At 41.7% G+C, this 20,278-nt stretch overlaps 2 protein-coding genes across 6 annotated transcripts in view; one reads left to right on the top strand and one right to left on the bottom strand.

Annotated features, from left to right (window-relative positions):
* Nucleotides 1-48: 48 nt before the first annotated feature.
* si:ch211-140b10.6 (protein POLR1D-like) lies at nt 49-6,586 on the bottom strand. Its single transcript, XM_041233181.1, has 3 exons — nt 6,211-6,586; nt 4,095-4,169; nt 49-628 (listed from the first exon to the last, which is right to left on the bottom strand). Exons 1-3 carry the CDS (start codon nt 6,234-6,236, stop codon nt 304-306), a joined length of 426 nt encoding a protein of 141 aa, XP_041089115.1. The 5' UTR covers nt 6,237-6,586; the 3' UTR covers nt 49-303.
* Nucleotides 6,587-6,802: 216 nt separating this feature from the next.
* The window catches only part of lnx2a (ligand of numb-protein X 2a), a 43,020-nt gene continuing 29,544 nt past the window's right edge, over nt 6,803-20,278 (top strand). For 3 of the 5 annotated variants that reach the window (XM_041233175.1, XM_041233177.1, XM_041233174.1), the window contains exon 1: nt 6,803-6,902. The gene's annotated coding sequence lies outside the window, so the exon portion shown is untranslated. Of the gene's footprint in view, nt 6,903-7,905; nt 7,929-20,278 lie in introns of those variants that run through there. The other 2 variants (XM_041233180.1, XM_041233176.1) reach the window with 2 other exon arrangements.

Raw genomic sequence — 20,278 nt, 5'->3', positions numbered from 1 at the left:
TGTAATTAGGTATATTTTACTTTTGTTTTCTAGCTAATTCAATATTGAAGAATATTTGTTTCTTTTTTAGTAACAGTGGCTTGAAACTTGGTTCCAGGAGACCTAGTTTGAGGCAACTTTGCCGTATCAAACCCTGAGTCTCCCCTGGTGTTCCATGCAGTGGCCTGAAACCAAGTTTCAAACCACAAAGTGACTTTGTGTTCCCTCAGCTTTAGAAACAACATAACAACAAAATTAAAAAAAAAAAAAAAAAAAAAGCGCCTCCTTGTCCCGGTGTGTCCCCTCACTGAAGAGCTGTGTGGTTCAGTGTTTCTCCCTGTGAGAGGAGCTCTCTTGAAGGGCAGCACTGTCTCGTCTCCTGGGTGGGGAGCCCTGCCTGTGGAGATCACTGCTGGACTCTTTGCTCCTCACTGGGGACCTGTCCCTCTCTCTGCCTGAGCGGGGCTCCTGTTCGTAAGGGTGGTAGCTTGGTTTCCTCGACCTGTCCTTTGTATGGTGGCTCCCAGACGAATCCCTCTCATTTCTACCTCCCGTTCCCTTGGCTTTACCCAGTCCTCGGGAAGGAAATGTGTTCCTGAGAGTATTCAGAAGAAATCTTTTATTGGTGCTGCGCAGAGGACACTTCACCCTAGAGGGGAGAGAGAGAGAAAGAGAGAGAGAGAGAGAGAGAGAGAGAGAGAGAGAGAGAGAAAATCACTAGGAGAAAGAAACAAGCGTCTAGTCTAGTGCAGACAGAAGTTTACTGAGATTACTTGACTCAGCTTCTTATAAGTGAAAAACAATATGCTTGTATTCAACATGTTTTTAAAGAGTACATACAATGAACTAAACCCAAGTTTTGCAGCTGTCAGGTAAACTTCAGAAAGAAGGCCTACCTTACAATACAAGCTATTTCATGATTAGTGTTCCACGTTTCCAGATTACTACGAATTTTACAGGATTTTTTTTTTTTTTTTAACTGGACGTCACTTTTTACTGATTTATACCTGATTTTTGTCATTTATTCAACATTTTCCCGATACTATTTTCTAGGAAATACACGATACTTTGATTAAAATGCTGTTTTATTTTGACTGACATTGTAATAAGCAGCTCTACACTGTATATCGTAGAATACAGCAGACGTTTAGACGTCAGATGATCAAATAACACTCAAACGTGGTTTTCTGTAACTTCACGAACACATTATCACCTGATTATGTTGGCCAATCAAAGTCTGATTAGTGTGGCAATTGCTGGGCATTTTAGAAACTACTAGCTTGATCAAAAACTAAATTGAAATACTTACACGAAAATATAATATTTTTAATGGATGAGGAATGGGGAGAAAACGTAAATCAGTTTATGAATATTCAGAAGAAAACAAATGTTTTGAAGTATGCAAAAAGCAACAATAGCAGAAGTGGGTCAGGTGAGGCAGAGGATGTACAGCGCTGCAAATACTGCTGCATCGAGGAACATGAGCACACTGCCAATAAAGAACATACTGAAAAATATGAGACATGTTAAACTAAAACAAGACAGTGAACGGAGAGACAAGCAATCCTTGTACCCTGCTTTTACATGTGCTTTAATAAAAGAAAACGCAGAATGACTGAGTTAATGAGTTTGTCAGAGCGCTGTGCTTTGCTGGACAGACACTGTTTATTGCAGAGAGGTGTGTATTGGTGACTTTGTGCGACAGTACTCCCTGTAGTAAAACACTGCCTAACGCCCACAATCTTAAATTGTAAATATTTGACAGAAAATGGTGATGTTTTAGTTTTTTTTATGATTTCAAGGCAAATAAACCTGGCTTGTTTTGTGCTGATGTCATGTTCAATTCCAATTCCTTCGAAGGACTTGGAATTGCAATTGATATTTTGGAGACATAATAACTGTTGTGATTGTTCAACTGCTTTCATTTGAAGCTAATTTACTTGACAGTGAAATCAACTTATGTACTTTGTTGCCACTGTAAGAAGCTCATTTTAACAGAATACTGTGAATTGCAATTTTGATCCATGATGTGTTGGATTGATTAAGAGGGAATGGGAATTGGAATTGAAAAACAGGAATTGACCCTTAACCCTGATTATTACTAACCCTAAATTAAGAAAGAAACCAGTGAAGCCCGAAGCCAGTGACAATACCCTTTCAAATTCGAAAAGCTCATTTAAAAGAAAAATATCAGCCTTCAGCCCTTCACTGCCACACAGCAGGGCACACTGTCTTGGAAAAGCCTTCTAAGACTTTCCTTGCATGCCATCTAGTGTACGTTCAGAGGACTCCTCCTAGTACTTTGTGAAACACTGTGCAGTACTCTATCCATGAACAAGAAAATACAGCAACACAAAAAAGGGTCACGTTTACCCCGATGCAACCCTAATCTACAGGTCAATCACTGAAACTTGTTTCTTGAGTCTTGTGCTTCTGTTAGAGTCCACATTATTACAGTGTGGAAGCAACCAAAAGAACAAATAAATACAAATCAGCTTGGAATATTTGTGTCTTGCTTTGTATAGTTAATCAATGCCTCATCATGTATTGGCAAATGTCTCCTAACGTATCAAAATATATTCTTACTTTGTGCCAAGTTTAAACCCTTTAGCAAATAAAAATAAAAGCAAACTGAGGATGTAACACTGGGGTGGGAGGCTGGCTGCAGACCAATACTGCACAAAATCAATTCCAATATTTTGAAAGAACCGAAGGGGTCATAACCAAGCCAAGGCTTCGAGACACCTCCCAGTAAAGACATGGTTATTACCCTCAGAGCAGTGATGAGCAACTGGAGTTAACCCAAGGGCCACAAGTGCTGTTAGAATAAGCTCAGTTCTCAGATTAAGATTTTAATACATTTGCTATTCTAGATGAGTCGGTCGCCTCATCTGATTTGTTTAATCTTAGTAAAAATGTGATATGTTTTAATCATCTCCATTCTGGTGCTTTTTAATGCTATAATGCAATTTAAGATGTCACTCTGAAGAAGCTAACAACCTCTGCCTCCTTGCATCGCCCATGTAAGCATTCCTGTAGGGTGGGCTTAAAATGTATGTAGGGGTCACAGATTGACTAATGCCTAAAATGACATTGTGAGACCCTGTAAAAAACTACACAAAAAACATAACGCTTTAAACCACACAGCACTAGACTGAAAGCAAGAAGGCTGCAGAGAACAGAACTATCAGTCACATGCATTCATTAGGGAAGGGCTTTGCAATGCTTGAGATGACAACAGGTTTACAGGGCATGTTTGATATTACCAGTGGGTCAAGCTGTCTGTGAATAATGCTGTTCTATTTACAACATGCAATGAATGCCCTATACACTCTCCTGCTGATTAGTCTGCAGTATTATTCTCTCTTTGTAATGATTAACTTGTGAAGTCTCCCAGACATTACCTGTCGAAACCAACGCTGTACAGCCACCTAGCTATCCCCATCATTATCTTTGTTTTCCCTGTCCTGCTGTTTGCAGAGAGCGAGGCTGTTAAGAAACCCCCTCTGAGCCAGTATGATTAATGTGTCTGTGTGTTGCACAGTTTATTACGCTAAAGCCACTCAATTAGTGGCATTTAGAGGAGCCGTGCCTTGTATTATGAATAATGCATTTCAAGTTGTCAAGACTGTTCAGCTTCTTATATAAAAAGGTTGGTGCTTGTAGGGGTAATAGAGCAATTAGGTGCTGTGGAACAGAACAAGTTTACCCTTTCAAGGCCATTTAAAGCGAAACCCTGGAAAGCACAGGTTGTCATTTAGAAACAAGCTTGTCAGAATCAGTGCTATTGTGAACATGAAAAAGTAGAGATCACCAACACCTACGGCATATACACTGAACGAACTTGGGAAAAGTCTCACATACAGACAGGTGGGCAGATGTGTTCATACAACCCCAGACTCTGATATAAATATGTTGTGCTATTGTCCACGTCAAGTTTCATTAAAACTGAACAGGCTTTTACTGCACCATACCATTTGCATTGATATGGCAATGCAGGTAGGTAGATTTGAGCTGACAGCATACAGAAGTCTGCCACAGGCTTTCCTGGTCAGTGACTCATCAGTGAGGGAACATGCATTACAGAAGTGAGGTATTCTTCTGCAGCATCTTACCAGCCTGCAGGTCCCATGGTTTCAGCTCGAACTTTACCACGCTTTGCCTCCTTGAGAAGCTCTTCCACAGCCTTCCTGTTTAAAAAGAAATAAAGGAAGTTTATTCTTGTTGGGTACTGCAAGTCTGATTTCCTCACACCCTGATCCTCAGCTCACAATCTTACACTTGCATTGCGCTTACCGGCTAGACTGTGGAAATCAGAAGTGGTTAGGATAATTTTACAAGTCTAGTCTTGGGAAAGATCAGAGTTTGAGGATTACTCACGAACAGCACACAAGATTCTTTAGAATTAGTGTGTTTTTGGTCCATGAATGGTAATACACTGCACATGTTTTATTTACTGCCTTCAATTAGAAAATCGAGACAAATACAAGGCATCACACTTCACCTGTCTCTTTAGTTTACAGTAGTCTCAGCACTCACGACACCATTAAAAGACAGACACGGCAGTTTCTCTTCTAAAACGATCATAGCAGCAGTCACTGCAGTATTCAAATAAGTAGAAGGGGAATTTGTTCCAATTTTGCCCAACAGGATGTAGAATTCATACTCAGCACAAACATTGAAATCCACAACTAGACAGAAACCTGGTAGAAGCAGCTGAAGTTCTAAGAGACATAAATCAAGGGAAGAAGCAACTGCTGTAATTGATCCCTCTCCAGCTCCTCGGAACAAGCCCTCCGGTTCACACAGCTCTGTCTGCTCACAGCTTTCCCTTACAGCAGTGAAACTCTCCTTCCACTGGGCTATACTAGAGAGAAGCCAGTTCACAGCCCGCAGACACAGTAATCTCAAGTATGCAGACATCTGTATTATTAAGGGAAATTTATACCATCTACGGGCGGTTTCAGATGACATCTTTAGTTACCAAACGTTCTGAACAATTGGACACCAGACCACCAGGGCGGTGCAGCTGTTATTTCAGTCCATACTTGAAGCTGCTTTTGATGTGACTTTTACTAACTCTCGCAGATCTGCCTGTTTCAGTGGCAATTGCTTCTGGGCTGTCTTAGAGAAGCGAAATGGAGGAAGCTTCAAGCCAAAGGGTAAACACTAAACACTTTCACTACTGACTGCAGGCCGGATTATACTGCAGCGGACTCACAAACTGAAGCAGCCACACTTAAAAAACACATACTTTGTTTAAGGGATGCCCCTTAAAGTGCAGCAAACCACAAATGCGTACAGCTTCCAAAGCACTCAGGGCGATCATGGAATATATTTGACACAAGTACAAACTCAAGGATGGTATAAGGGTTATACAATATCTTCTAAACCCACCTGGAACACGTGTGTTTAACACACTCTGTACAATGCACTAAAGTTAAACAGGTGTAACCTTGTGGTTAAATACAGCAGTTGATGATACCGGCTGTCTCACTGTGACCTGTGAGGTCACATTGATACTCAGTATTTCGGTAAGGGAAGAAAGAAAACTGGTTTGTGCGATTACTTTACCGATACAGTACGGATTTTCCATGTGGTGTAACTGAGTGTTACCCGTTAAACTATTCTGGGATAACTTTTGCAGAGTGAAGATAACTGCAGCCGTCAAAAAGCCCAAAATCAAAACTTCTGCATGTAATGTCCGGCTTCGCTGATCCTGGGTACAGTAATTAACTGGACTATCTTATCCAAGTAACAGGTATTGAAGTAGAGTAGTCCACGTTAGTGCTAGTAATAATCGGGTTCTGTAAAACCAGACGCAAATGTACCATCCTTCGTGATACTGACTGGAGACTCGTTTTAGTCCGAATATAACTCAAAACAACGAGTTCTCGAAACAGCACTCAAGTCGAGACGAAATGTGCATGTTTTTCGTAGATCTACTAGTATATATTAAGATTGTGAAGCTGTGTTGTTAGGACGTGTTTCTTTAGTACTGTCATATTGACTACCTGACGTGTAAGGCTGAATTTTCGATTTGTTATACCGTGACACGACCTTAGACACGATGGCTCGGTTGCTATGGTGATTCACAGTGAAGTTGAACCAGACCCACCGCTCCTTCCCCCCCTCAAACAGCCAGACAACAGCTACACTGGTTCAACTCGCCTTTTTAAAGACTAGCTCTGCGTGTTAAACTACAAGACACAGGGCACGCGTTTTACTCACTTTTCCAGCTCTTGTTCATCCGCCATCGAAGCACAATGTATTCCGGAACGAACGAGTCCAGAATATTAGAAACCGCAGCTTCCTGAACACAGAGGGGAAAGACCACCAGGACCCCTCACACAGCGCTGCCCTCCTAGCGCCTAACTTAATCTAACGACATAATGCAACAAGCAGCGACTTAGAAAAATGAAAACAACTGCTGGTTTTATTTTTTTTTTCAGTACAGTAATTAAACTTTATAACAAATGCGGTAAACTATAAGGATGTGCCGCTAACAACATAATGCATGCCAACTCAGGTCAATTGTTTATGTGCTGCAAAGGCATGATGTTATATTTGTATTTTTTATTAATTTTTTTTTTTTTTTTTTAAATACCCAAAAGCGTCGTAATGACTGTAAAAGCCGTGCTGTTCCACATCCAGCCTCTACAGGTATGCCATACCGACCAGGCAGTTTCACACAGCGCTCAGCTCTCACCTGCGCACGGCACGGCCCGCCCCTGGCGCCTTGGCATTGGCCCATTCCAGCTCGTTTTATGATAGACGGCGTGTGTGTGGCTTTCGATTGGCGGAGAGGGTCAGTTCAGCGAGCAGAGCTCTGCGGCCCCGGCGAGTGTGATCGAGCTGCGCAGTCGCCCCGAGCCTGTGCGAGGGGAGCGCAACCAGGGGGAGGTCTTCAAGCGGGAGGAAACGTGAGTTTTTTAATTGTGCATCTAATTATAATGTGTAAACAAAGTGCACTTACAGTGGCGAGGTCGATCGTGTCACTCTTTCGTATTTATTGCATAGAGAACAAGGAACAATGATATATTGGAATCATTTTGAGCTCAAACCAGCATATTTATATCTGTGTCTACGCTTTTTCCATTATACAACACAATCTGTCTGTGTATACTAATATAACAACACACGGCAGCGTGCAGTTTATCTGTGAGGTATTATTATGAATTAGAATGAGAGTTATTATTATTATTATTATGATGGTGATGATGATGTTAGTGTAGTGTTGCCTGTACTGTTCGGATACCTCTTGTGTTGTTTCAATCTTCATGGTATATTAATATAATATATGACACATATCAGTGTGTGTGAGCACACTAAAACAGAACTGTTTTGATAGAAACCAAAATGTTGTTGTTGTTGTTATTTTAGTGTTATTGTTTAATGTTTATATATTGGACACGATTATACGTATAGTCTCCCACGGGTAAAATTCTAGTGTTTTTTTTTTTTTTTTTTTTTTTTTTTTTTTTTTTTTAAATAAAGTTGCGTGATGGATAGTTGCTACTTGAACCCGAGTTCACCATACTGTACTAGATCCAGGTGTTAAAGAGAGAGGCTGCCGGTTTGGAAATAAGTGGAAAGACCACACACACACACACACACACACACACACACACACACACACACACACACACACACACACACACACACACACACACACACACACACACACACACACACACACACACACACACACACACACACACACACACACACACACACACACACACACACACACACACACACACACACACACACACACACACACACAAAAAAAAAAAAAAAAAAAAAGGCCAACCCTGCCAGCCCCACACATTGAAATGAGCCCCGCAAAATCAAACGAGTTCATCGAACAAAAAAAACAATTCAGGAGTGCCCGCCACAGCAAGAGCATGTCCGCTCCATGGATATCCATTTTGAAAGCTTTCAAGACAGTAAGTTTCAGTTCTTCCTGAAGTTTATTGTTGTCATATCTTTATTTACGGTTTTAATTTAGTTTTTCAGATTGAAAAAAACAAAACAATGAAATGTGACTGATTTTTAGGGTCAGGGTTCTGAAATGTTCTTGTGTTTTTTGGATTGGTCAGTCCCTCTGGTTTTGAAATGTGAATGATTTTAAGGGTCGGGGTTCTGAAATGTTCTTGTGTTTTTTGGAGTGGTCAGTCCCTCTGGTTTTGAAATGTGAATGATTTTAAGGGTCGGGGTTCTGAAATGTTCTTGTGTTTTTTGGATTGGTCAGTCCCTCTGGTTTTGAAATGTGAATGATTTTAAGGGTCAAATGTTCTTGTGTTTTTTGGAGTGGTCAGTCCCTCTGGTTTTGAAATGTGAATGATTTTAAGGGTCGGGGTTCTGAAATGTTCTTGTGTTTTTTGGATTGGTCAGTCCCTCTGGTTTTGAAATGTGAATGATTTTAAGGGTCGGGGTTCTGAAATGTTCTTGTGTTTTTTGGATTGGTCAGTCCCTCTGGTTTTGAAATGTGAATGATTTTAAGGGTCGGGGTTCTGAAATGTTCTTGTGTTTTTTGGATTGGTCAGTCCCTCTGGTTTTGAAATGTGAATGATTTTAAGGGTCAGGGTTCTGAAATGTTCTTGTGTTTTTTGGATTGGTCAGTCCCTCTGGTTTTGAAATGTGAATGATTTTAAGGGTCGGGGTTCTGAAATGTTCTTGTGTTTTTTGGATTGGTCAGTCCCTCTGGTTTTGAAATGTGAATGATTTTAAGGGTCGGGGTTCTGAAATGTTCTTGTGTTTTTTGGATTGGTCAGTCCCTCTGGTTTTGAAATGTGAATGATTTTAAGGGTCGGGGTTCTGAAATGTTCTTGTGTTTTTTGGATTGGTCAGTCCCTCTGGTTTTGAAATGTGAATGATTTTAAGGGTCGGGGTTCTGAAATGTTCTTGTTTGTTACTTTAGTATAATTGTAATTTAGCAATTGTAATTACTGCAGCATAATTGTAATTGTAATTGCATTTAGTAATTGCAATTTCAGCAAGCAATGCTGCTGTGATTGTAATTCTGTTTGACCCCAGGTCTACTCTGAAGCACGGTTTACAAGACCAGCAGCAGTAAAGCAGAAGGAAACAATTTGGATCGAGCTTTTTATATGACGACAGTATCGTTACTACAATTAAAATGAATCTACTGTCTAACAGGAGCCTCTGGGGGTCTGCTGTAACTTAGCAATGTGCTTGATGAGAAATCCACACTTGGTAATATATAGTGGTGCACCTGCAGGGCTTTCAGATCAGGAGTAAATCGAATGAGAGAACCTGACTTCAGATTAGCGCTGCAAGTACAGAACAGGCAGTAGGTGTGACAGGGCACACTGCAGTGTATCTTGGATCATTAAAACTGGCTGAATGATTTCATTAGGTGTCGCCAAGCAGTTGACAGCCGTATGGAGTTAGTAAGACTTGGGAATTAATGAATACATCTCTACTCTTATTGTAGAGTTTTGTATAGATATTTATAGAATCAGACATTTTTTCAATTAAATGTTAAGCTGTTGACACTTACAAGTGTTGGTCTATAAAAAAAAATTTAAAAAAATGGTGATTATGCATGTTGATTTCAGCAGGCTTCTCTTATGTATAATATATGGTGCCTGTGTCTAAGAGAATCCAAGAACCCAAACCCTAACCCTCGCAGGGTTGTTCACTTTGATTGGACTGTGGCACTTTTAGGTCTTGCATGCTGTATTTTCATTATTTTTTAAACTTGCAAGCACATTGTGTTTTAATGGATCAGAAATGTATGTATCTGTGCTATATCTCTGTATAGTGCTCCCTTAGTATTTCAGTTATGATGGGTTACACGTTTAATTAGTGAACAGCCCTTATAGAGGAAAACATAGGACTACTGTAGAATTTACTTTCAACCATGCATTCGCCAAATCAGTGACTTTTTGCAAATGACTCTGTTTATCCAGCTCCGAGGTAGCATGCCTTGGGACCCCACGCAGATGCAGTACTATAGCAGGTGAAATCTAGGATCCTTCACTTTTAAACATTCAATCATGAGACTGAAAGAAACTGGTTAACTCTACCTATTCGCCAGGCCCGTTCCTATGGGCAGAGCATTTCCTGCACACAGGCAGGCAGTGTTTCAGTAACGAGTCAGAATATTGTCAACGGTTGCTGATCAGTCAGTTGGTTGCTTTGTGACAGCCTGCAGTTAATCAGCAGTCCACCGAGGTAAGGCAGGGAGGGTATGAGGATATGTTCACAAGCAGCAGGCTGCAATAGAGGTGGAGACAGCGCTGTCAGCGCAGGGGACATTAACACACTCAAACAGACACTTGAAAAGGAGAAAAGCTGACAGGACCTTCTTTTTTTCTCTGCCCAGTACAGAATAGTGCAGCTCTGCATGTTCATCCCACTCAATCTGTATAAAGCTCCCCGCCCCTGTGTAACATTGTAAGAGAGAGACTGTGCTATTTGTGTTCTGCCTTACACAAGCACTGGCATAATGGCATTATGAGGCAAATGGGGGTCATGCCCATACTGCATTATAATAGACAGATGTTGTGACGTGATCCCTTGCTCATATGTTGTGTTTTCACTTACCGGTAGAATAGGTTGCATTTCAAGGTGGTGCTTTTGATTCATGCAGTAGTCTACATTGTGCACTCAATGTCTATTCATGGGAAATTGTCATGGAGGTTTTACAAGTTAGTGTTAAAGGAAGATGCTTTTTCCTTAATAGCGTCCTCGCTGTTTTTCAGTCTGAGCCTCAAGTCTAAAGACTGTCTCACCTGCTGAAAGAAACAAAACAGAATCGCAGCATGTGCACCGCCCCATAGTCACAGCATGGTGTACAGTGGTAGGCTGAGAACATACACACACACACATGTCTTCATCAGTCTTATGTTAGAATGATTGATTCCTCATTTGGTAGTTCTGATACAGTCAGGTCCAGCAGTAGTGTCCTGTCCTGTCTTGCTGCATACAGTAAAGCTGAGGGAACACAAAACCACTTTGTGGATTGGAACTTGGTTTCAGGAGACTAGGTTTCAGACCCCTGCATGCCACGCCAGGGGAGACTTGGGGTTGATACAGCAACCTCAAACCAGGTCTCCTGGAACCAGGCTTTAACTGCTCCTGTTCGGGAAAAGGCGTCTTTGTGTTCCGTCCTGTTAACACTGATGAAGGAGTGAGCTGAAGCATTTGTGTGTTCGTCTTTGTCTCCCCTCCCAGTTGTGTTTGAAGTTCTAGTTGAATGCTGTGTTGAGAGGCAGTACAGCTGTGTATACACCCTGTGTGCAGAATATCCACCCTCCAGGGGCTGGAATACCGACTCGTGCTTCCTGTAACACACGAGGGCCCAAGTGTTTTAGATTTACACAACCTCTAATCATGCTTCTATTAACCTACCAAGGAGTGCTAATCGTGTTCCACAATACCACAGTTAACAAGGAAGAGCTGAGTATTAGGCTGAGGACATTAAGCATTTTCTTGTTGGCAACCAGCATTGATGATACAGGTGTGATATCTTTCAATGTTGTATTACTAAGGTACAGTGTCCATTAAGTGAGAGGTGTAACAGTATTTCGCCCTCTACTGTACTGTATTGGACCTGTGAATTTTTACTGTACTGTGTTGGGCCTGTGAATTTCCACGGGAAGGATATTTTGCACCCAAAATGGGGTCTGTAATCGCAAGTTAAGGACCTATCAGCTTGGGACATTGAACTGCCCGGGGAGAGCGTTACCAGGCGCTGAGCCCTCCTCTTCGGGTTCTGTTGCTGAAGTAAAGCCCATCTTCCCTACCAGAATTTAGAATTCTTATGAACCGTTGGTTGATTTAATAAACATGGTAACTTGGCCTATATATTCACCTGTATTTTTTACTGAGTAGATATGCAGTACTGATCGTGGTATTTCGGACTGTACAGATCTGCAGTGCAGATAATGTTACAGGGCTGGGGGCTGGGGCAGACATTGTGGAGATACTGATGACCCTCTGTACTGCTGGCATTACTGCTGCATGTCTGGGTTCTGAGAATCCCACAGTGATAGTCTGTAGTTTTACTGTATCACTGTGCACAGTACTGTATAATTAAATTCAATACAGTGCCGTGTCATTCCATAGCATCAATCTGCTGTACTGAATGTCACTACATCAGTAGCATCACTCTGCTGTACTGTATGTGTTTGCATCAATAGCATCACTCTGCTGTCCTGTGTGTGTTTGCATCAGTAGCATCACTCTGCTGTACTGTATGTGTTTGCATCAGTAGCATCACTCTGCTGTCCTGTGTGTGTTTGCATCAGTAGCATCACTCTGCTGTACTGTGTGTGTTTGCATCAGTAGCATCACTCTGCTGTACTGTGTTGTTTTGCATTTTGCTGTACTGAATGTTTTTGCATCAGTAGCATCACTCTGCTGTGTTGCATCAGTAGCATCACTCTGCTGTACTGTATGTGTTTGCATCAGTAGCATCACTCTGCTGTACTGTGTGTGTTTGCATCAGTAGCATCACTCTGCTGTCCTGTGTGTGTTTGCATCAGTAGCATCACTCTGCTGTACTGAATGATTTTGCATCAGTAGCATCACTCTGCTGTACTGTGTGTGTTTGCATCAGTAGCATCACTCTGCTGTACTGAATGATTTTGCATCAGTAGCATCACTCTGCTGTCCTGTGTGTGTTTGCATCAGTAGCATCACTCTGCTGTACTGAATGATTTTGCATCAGTAGCATCACTCTGCTGACCTGTGTGTGTTTGCATCAGTCTGCTGTACTGAATGTGTTTGGTTTTAAAAAGTAGATGATGCCACAACCAGGGTCAGGGTCCATTCTTGTTTTTTTTTTTGTTTTTTTTCAATTCAAAATCCATTTCCAATTACTTTTCTTTAAATCAATTCCCAATTCCAATTCCTTCTGAGGAATTGGTGTTTTAGAGATATAATAATTGTGGTGATTGTTCAGTTGCTTTCATTTGAAGCCAGTTTAGTTGACTGACAGGGACTTCAATGTAAGTAATTTGTTGCCACTGTGGGAAGCTTATTTTAACAGAATACTGTTAACTGCAGTTTTGATCAATGATGTGTTGGAATTGATTCAAATGGAATGGGGTTTGTATGATTGGTAAAGTGAGGGAATGGATGGCTGTCATGATAATGTGCAGTAGCCATTAATCAGAGGCACGGGTATTGCTAGTCTATTCTATTAAGGATGGACTATTTGGTCAACAGACACAGCTTAAATGTGATAGGAGGGAAGCATATATACATACCAGCTATAAATCACATTTGTATTCCTAATTCAAGAACTGTTTGGACTGCAGCTACCGTAGCTGTGCAGTGCGCTTAGTCATGGATCACAGTAAAAACGCTACAACGCCACAAATGTTTCATGTAAAGTATGGCAATTCATCGATTCATAACCCCTTTAAACGTTGCTGCGTAATCACCCGGCTGCCAAACAGATCTGGGTGCAAACTGTATTGGGCCCCGTGAAATCCGTTTTATTTAGAATTTTCTGATTTATTTTTTTCCTGATTTCAGATTTTTCGGTTTTGAAAATTAGTAATTTGTTAGTTAGTTTGTTTTTTATAACCACTGGTGTTTGATACATTGACAGCAACGATGAAGCTAGAAACGCATGAAAAAATATGACCAAAAAACCCCCAAAACTCTAAACGGTTTTAATCAAAGTGCTTTCAGAAAAAAGGGTACAAATTGGCACAATGTAATAGAAACAAACTAAGAACATTGTACATTAAAAAAAAAAAAATAACCACTTTAAAAAGGCACTTAGTAATATCTCCCCGAGAACTTTGGAGAAAAACATGCAGTAACTAGACCCTACATTAGGTATAGGCAGTCGCTTTCCCCCAGGTGATGACGGTAGCTAGCAGGTGAAGCGGCACGAGAGGCAGTGCTTTATTACAGTGAAATCACGCTCGTGTGTAGTTACTGAGAGGTGCAAAAATACTTTTTGCATGCGTTCCCATGACGTGTTTCTTGAAGCCTCTTGTCATACAAGCACTGTGCTATTTCAATGTCATTTTTAAAATGTATATTTTGTTTGTTTCAAAGTGTTTTTGTGGTAATGTCCTCGGGTGCCTAATTCTGGTTTTTTTTCTGAATTCCGTGATTCCAGGTTTCTCAGGGCTCTAACTATAGACTGGCAGCGTGATGCTTGGCAAAAACACTGTCTAGCTCAGAAGCTGAACCTACACCGAGCAAAGCAACAGAGACACAGGCGTTGCAGTATATTTGCTTGCCCGTGAATGTGTAATCCTCCTGATGTGGATTTCATATTATGCAATGTCTGTGCTTCTGTGTGTGTGTGTGTGTGTGTGTGTGTGTGTGTGTGTGTGTGTTTGTGCACTAGGTTAACAACCAAGTGCTGTGCAATTTAAAAAGAGCTCCTTGCAGTTGCTCTTTCTATATCTGCATTTCCACCCCCTGTTCTCCCCTCCCTGCCCTATTGCTCTGGTCTTGGACTGTAGACACTGCAGATTTTGCTTGCTGGGTAGGGAATGGGATGAACATGTATTCTGTAATTACCTAGCTGGCTGCCTGACATACATTTTAATGGGGCAGGTGAATAATACATTATGCCTGAAGTATGGGTGGGTTTTTGAAGTTCAGACTGTAATAGCGCTGGTGCATACGCTGTGTGTTATTTACCAGACCAGCAAACATAGAGATGGGTCAGTGCTGCATAGCGGTACAGCACTGTGATGAGAGAGGAAAGAACACCCTGTTTATCTGTTGGGTTAGTCAGGGTACAGTAACCTTGATATATCAGGGGTTTGAACTGTCTTCCCTTTCCATGTCTCCGACCTTCCTGCTCTTTTATTTACATTATACAGTTGTAGGGTTCAACAAAGGTTAAACAAATATTGTGAGCACACTTGAGAACGCTGCGCTCAAGCGCCGCTGCAAGGTGTGGGAGGATGTTTTTCAACTCTGGAACAGCACTGGAACTCACGCCTGGAAGTTAATAGTGTTTAGATATTGTTAGGAAAACAGAGTGTAAGCAGAGTTCACAAAGTTCACCTTCACACACACACAGTTAGGAAAGATAGTTAAGGCAGGCACTCATTAGCTACCTGAATCTTCTCCTGATGCCAGACCATTGCTGGACCTGAGCTGTCGACATCGTAGCTAATTACATTTTTGCTGTTTTAAAAGTTAAAAAAATGACTTGTGTTTTTTCCAAATCAAAGTCTAAATAATTCTCAGGAGCTTCCATTGAAATCATGTTTTATATGATCCTCATGTAAACCAGAGTGTTTGCTGGTCTGCTGTCTGCTCTGACACTCGGCTAAACCCCGTTCTGCTGGTACCCCAGGTACAGGTATTGGAATTGCAGTTGCTGCAAGCTTTGTGAAAGCAGGAAAGATGTTGGAGTAGTTCTCAATAAAAACCCTCCAGGCCTCACCCATGCTCTTAAAACCATGATTTCTGAGCATGTGTTTTACTTGTCCAGGTTTTTGGCTGGGAGTCAACAGGTAAGATGATCCGTGTGGTTGGCTGCAGCGTCGTGCTGGCGCACAAATAGGCTGACTGTCTGTTATGCTAAACTGTGCTAAAGAAAATACTTAAGCTGTACAATAGTTTCAATACACTTCAATAGGATCAAAACACTGTGTGGAAACCAATCAAATTGCAAATCCACCTCTATTCAATTGAACTGCACTCAGCTGATGCTAATCACATACAGTAGAGCACCTAATTAAAACAACAGCACCTTTATAACGTGACTTAAATACAGCTAATGTTAAGAGTTGGAATGAGGCCTCTAGTAGCCACTGGGAGAGATTTAGAAAAGGTCCTCGCTCTACCTGTCCTTGCTCGGACTGCCACGGCTCAGACTGCCCTTACACTGCCACGGCTCAGACTGCCCTTACACTGCCACGGCTCAGACTGCCCTTACACTGCCACGGCTCAGACTGCCCTTACACTGCCACTTATCATATAGCAAATGATAATATAATGCACAGCCACTGAGGAATCCTGCTTTACAGTACATTACAATACAAGTCTCATTCAGATTAGATGGACTTCTCTTACCTTCCCCAGTTAATCTAAACTCCTCCAGATATTTAAAATGTTAGGACGTCAGAGTATTTAAAAAAATCTCTACTTCTTATGTGCCTCATGGGGTAACTAGAAGATTAAAGTCTTAGATATGTGGGGGTGTGCACACCTGCATGGCAATGTTAGTTATAAAATGGAGGGCAAGATGCACTTTGTGAATTGGCAACTAATTAAAAATGAAAAGGTACATTAAACTATGCATTGGCGATTCATTAGCGGCCCCTTGAATTCTTGCACTGCAGTCATGCTGTTGCCCTGTGCTGACAGTGCTCTAGCAGTGCCCGGGCTGCTGGATGTAATTCCGTGTTGCAGATGAAAGGGTGAACAGTATTGTGTGCTGGGTTCCCAACAGGGGAAGGGAAGCATGCTGTAATTGCCCTTTAGAAAGGAGCTGGAGACATTGTGCAGCGAGACCGTGGTGTATCATTGTACTCGCTCCATCACAATGGGAAGGGCATTCAGACTTGTCTGGGAAACCTGTAAAAAGGGTTGGAATTATTCCTAATGACTGAGTGGAATGAACCCATTAAGGAGAAGCAGAAATGGAGAAATGGCCTGATTACCTGAAAGCAGGTCCACAAAAAACACTTATTACTGTAGCTGCTAAACATTTAGCACAAGTAATTGAAGCTAACACAATCCTTGCAGTTCAACGTGTTTCTTTCAAAACTGCACATTTGAGAACCGTGATTTATGGAATTATTTTGTAAGCTAGTTACTTTGAAGCTCAGCTTAGTACCCACAAAGCCTGCTGTTATTCTCATGTGTGTGTTGCTGACGTACTGCAGTAATACAGAACAGTAGCAGTGCCTTGTGCTGTAGTTCACCCAATAAGGGGTTGGATTACATGGGCTTGCAGATTCACGTAACAGAACTGTACACTGTGCATATCCTACTGTGTAAACACTACAGCTTTCCCTCATGTTTGCATGTGCAGAGTTTATCATTTAGGGACAATTCTAAACTTATAACACTGGCAAAGTGTTTAAACAATGCTAAACTATTACAGTCCCAAGGCAGTAGCAGTGTGCTTGGAGCTTGACTGTCTTTTAGTTTGATGGTCATTGCTATACTTGCTTCTGGGCCAGCAGCTAATGTATTTAAATCTTTCCGCAGGAATCGGATTACCTTCATGTTATCCATGGTAATGATGCAAAACCAACAGAAAAGCAGCCCTGAATACTGTACTCCTAACCCTGTTTTCAAACCAGCCTGTGTCTTATTCCAACACTGATTGACTGCCTGGCTCTCAATCGTGTTGTTAGCACAGACCTCATGCTGTCTTGAGACGCAAGAGAAAAACAAATCGCAGTGTACCTTGGGGCAGTCGTTCCTGTCACTCACTGGGAAGACAGAGATGTCATTCATACTAATGGAAAACTGAGGAGTGTGTCTGCGTGTGTGGGGGCATACAGTGTGTGTGTGTGTGTGTGTGTGTGTGTGTGTGTGTGTGGGGGGGGGGGGGGGGGGGGGGCGGCATTATTAAATACTATTAAAAAAAAAGTTTGTAAAAGTCAGGTCAATAGCTTTTAGGGCTTGATATCCTTTTGAGAACAACAAAGGCTATGTGAACTTCACTCACTTACTAACTTCTTAATATTTTAAATATCCCAGCCTCCTTTCCCTATGACATCACCCAGAGCACAGCTTTAAAGGGTGCTTGACAGTTGATTTATTGAATGATTTCATTAGCGCTTCCCCCCATTTAACTGCCTTTAACAGAAGCGATCAATGATTGCTTTTGCTGTATATTAAAGGGGCTGTGTTTTAACCACTGATCTTGTGCGTAAGGATACTGGTGATGCCTTCAGAAGCTTATCTAGTTGCTTTGTGAAGGCAAAATCAGTCAGCCTGTGCTCAGAAGTCAAATGATGCAGATTTCCTTGTGATTGAGTGGTCCGTGCTCCCCTGTATCATCTTGACATCATTCTCTGGTCTCATTATAGTCAGCATCCTCCACAGTGTCAATTTGAAGAGATCTCTTTATAGCTCCAGCATTTGAAATCCGGTGCTATCTGTGCATGTGGGAATGAGGTCTGCATTCTTATACGTTCTCAAGGTTTCAACCCTACTGTAACTAATTCAATTACAATGTTACAATGCCTTAAAAAATATAGGGCTCCATTTTGAGTGGAGGTATTTGTCCTAGACATGTTTACAGGTCTGCAGGATTGAAATGGTTAAGTACTGTATGCATCTTGTGTGTTGATTGGTTGCTGGAATCTGTAATTGGAGTGAAAGCCCTGATTTAAATCAAAAATACATCCATGAAACAAAAAAAAAAGCTTGCAAGCATCAGTCTCTCATCTTCGCTTACTGTCAGCAATGAACGGGTTATTAACAGAACAGGATCAATCACAACAGAACGACCCTCTTACTTTGTTTGGGGGTCCCGAGGTGCTGCTCTGGACAGTACAAGATTCCACTGTGTGTCTTATTAAAGCGCAGGCAGTCTCCCTGGAGTAGTCTGTCATGTGAGGTTGTTGTCTGCTCTCTTCATGATCCACTGCGCTTCAGTCCTGGAGAGGAGCACTGCTGATTGATGTGATCAGAACAAGCAGCTTGAGGGAGAGGACGGGGCTTTGTGGTAGGAAACTGCATGCCTGGAGCTGTGCACTGGCCATGTTACAGTACAGTACGGGGCGAGCTGTAGAGGAAACCTGTCCTCTGATTGGATCCGACTTTAAACACTCGTCATCGCAAGGTGTGCTCGAACTGACTTTAAAGCAGTTCAACTTGAAGCATATCTTGCGTTTCATTCAGCGCTCGCACCTGAAGTGGAAAATGCTATGTTATATACTCGTCCAGAGGAATAATCAACACAGATTGTACCGTGTTAATAACATCTGGGTGTGCAATATGCAAACAAAGCTGGAACTGCAGTGTGTCAAAGCAAAGGGTCAGATAGGTGACTGCGCTGGTTTACCAGTTAACCCAGGACACAGCCTTGGAAGGTTAGTTTTCTTCATAACAACAATCAGCCATTAACAGTTAACAGCTGTGTTTCTTCTGCACTTCACCAAGGTCAGCAGAAACCCACATAGCAAATGAATCATGAATTGCTATACTAAGGAGGCACAGACTGCAGAAGGTTCCAGGCAGTTCAGCAAAAATAATTAACAGCTTGATATGGTATGTGTTTTGCTCAGTTCTCACAGATGGCAAAGCGCCATACCCACGCATCGGCAGGTCGAATTCCAAGGCTGGTGATTGCAAACTGCTGATGTGCACCAGCTCTGTGCAGCTTGATTTGAAGAGTTCATGGACCCTGCGTTGATTCAGAGCTTACATTATACACAGGGAAATCGCACAATGTTCAGAGACAGGTTTGCAATGACTTTTCACTTCTTTACCGTTTAAAGGGGCTCCTCAAATGATTACAATTCATATAAAACCAGCCTCTGTATTAGACATTGCTCTGCAGGAGTGCGTGAAACACTGTGATGGACATAAGTCAATTTCATTCAGTTGACTGGTGATTGTTTTCATTCTTCTGTCAATGTTGATTAAGCTCTTTAAACTGCACTTCTGACGATGGGGAGAGTGTTTTCTGGGCTTAGTACTGAGTTTGACTGCTTCTGTTGTGGAATTTGTCCCAGAGCAAGAAACAGGAATTGGGATGCTTGACTGATTCTGCTCATCCTCTGAAAACTCCTGGCTTGCTGGCTTCTATTGTGCTGTAGCAGGAACTTTTAGACTGGAACATTTGCCTTGCAGTCTGAGTGACATGCTAGGCTATGAGGATCATTTGAGATGCCTTTTAAAGAGTAAATGAAATGCACTCCCACATTTAAGATGTGGTTCACACACAAGAGCATTGTCTTTCTGTGGGCCAGACCTGGGCTCAGTTACTACTGCAATTGTGCAATTCCTGATTCATGCAATTCCAGTGCAATTGCAGTTGATCCTCGGCGTGATTGTAATTGCAATTCTGCCGTATAATCGGTTTGATTACAGTTCAGATACGCAGTTATCTGTCATTATTTTATTGTCCTACTAATATTGGGGATGGCAGTAAGCATAACAGTTTCACCCATTTCAGATTTTACTACGAGCTTGATTAGTCACAGTGTATAGGTAACAAGCTCAGGTGTGTAAAACTCGGAATGGATCAAACTGCTATGCAATGGAAGTCTTGTCTATGTCTATGTAAGGGTTACATCATTGCTGTTCCATTGTGTAAGGGTTACATCATTGCCGTTCCATTACGTAAGGGTTACATCATTGCCGTTCCATT

This window comes from Polyodon spathula, chromosome 30 (genome assembly GCF_017654505.1).
Source record: "Polyodon spathula isolate WHYD16114869_AA chromosome 30, ASM1765450v1, whole genome shotgun sequence".
Classification (NCBI taxonomy): domain Eukaryota; kingdom Metazoa; phylum Chordata; class Actinopteri; order Acipenseriformes; family Polyodontidae; genus Polyodon; species Polyodon spathula.
Note: the sequence above shows the minus strand (reverse complement) of the source record. Positions and strands in the feature narration are given on the sequence as shown.

Coding starts and splice junctions, on each gene's coding strand:
- si:ch211-140b10.6 (XM_041233181.1), bottom strand. CDS start 6,236: ATGGCGGATGAACAAGAGCTGGAAAA. Junction 4,170..6,210: donor GATGAACAAGAGCTGGAAAA/GTGAGTAAAACG, acceptor CTTTTTAAACAG/GAAGGCTGTGGAAGAGCTTC. Junction 629..4,094: donor ACCATGGGACCTGCAGGCTG/GTAAGATGCTGC, acceptor TCTCCCCTCTAG/GGTGAAGTGTCCTCTGCGCA.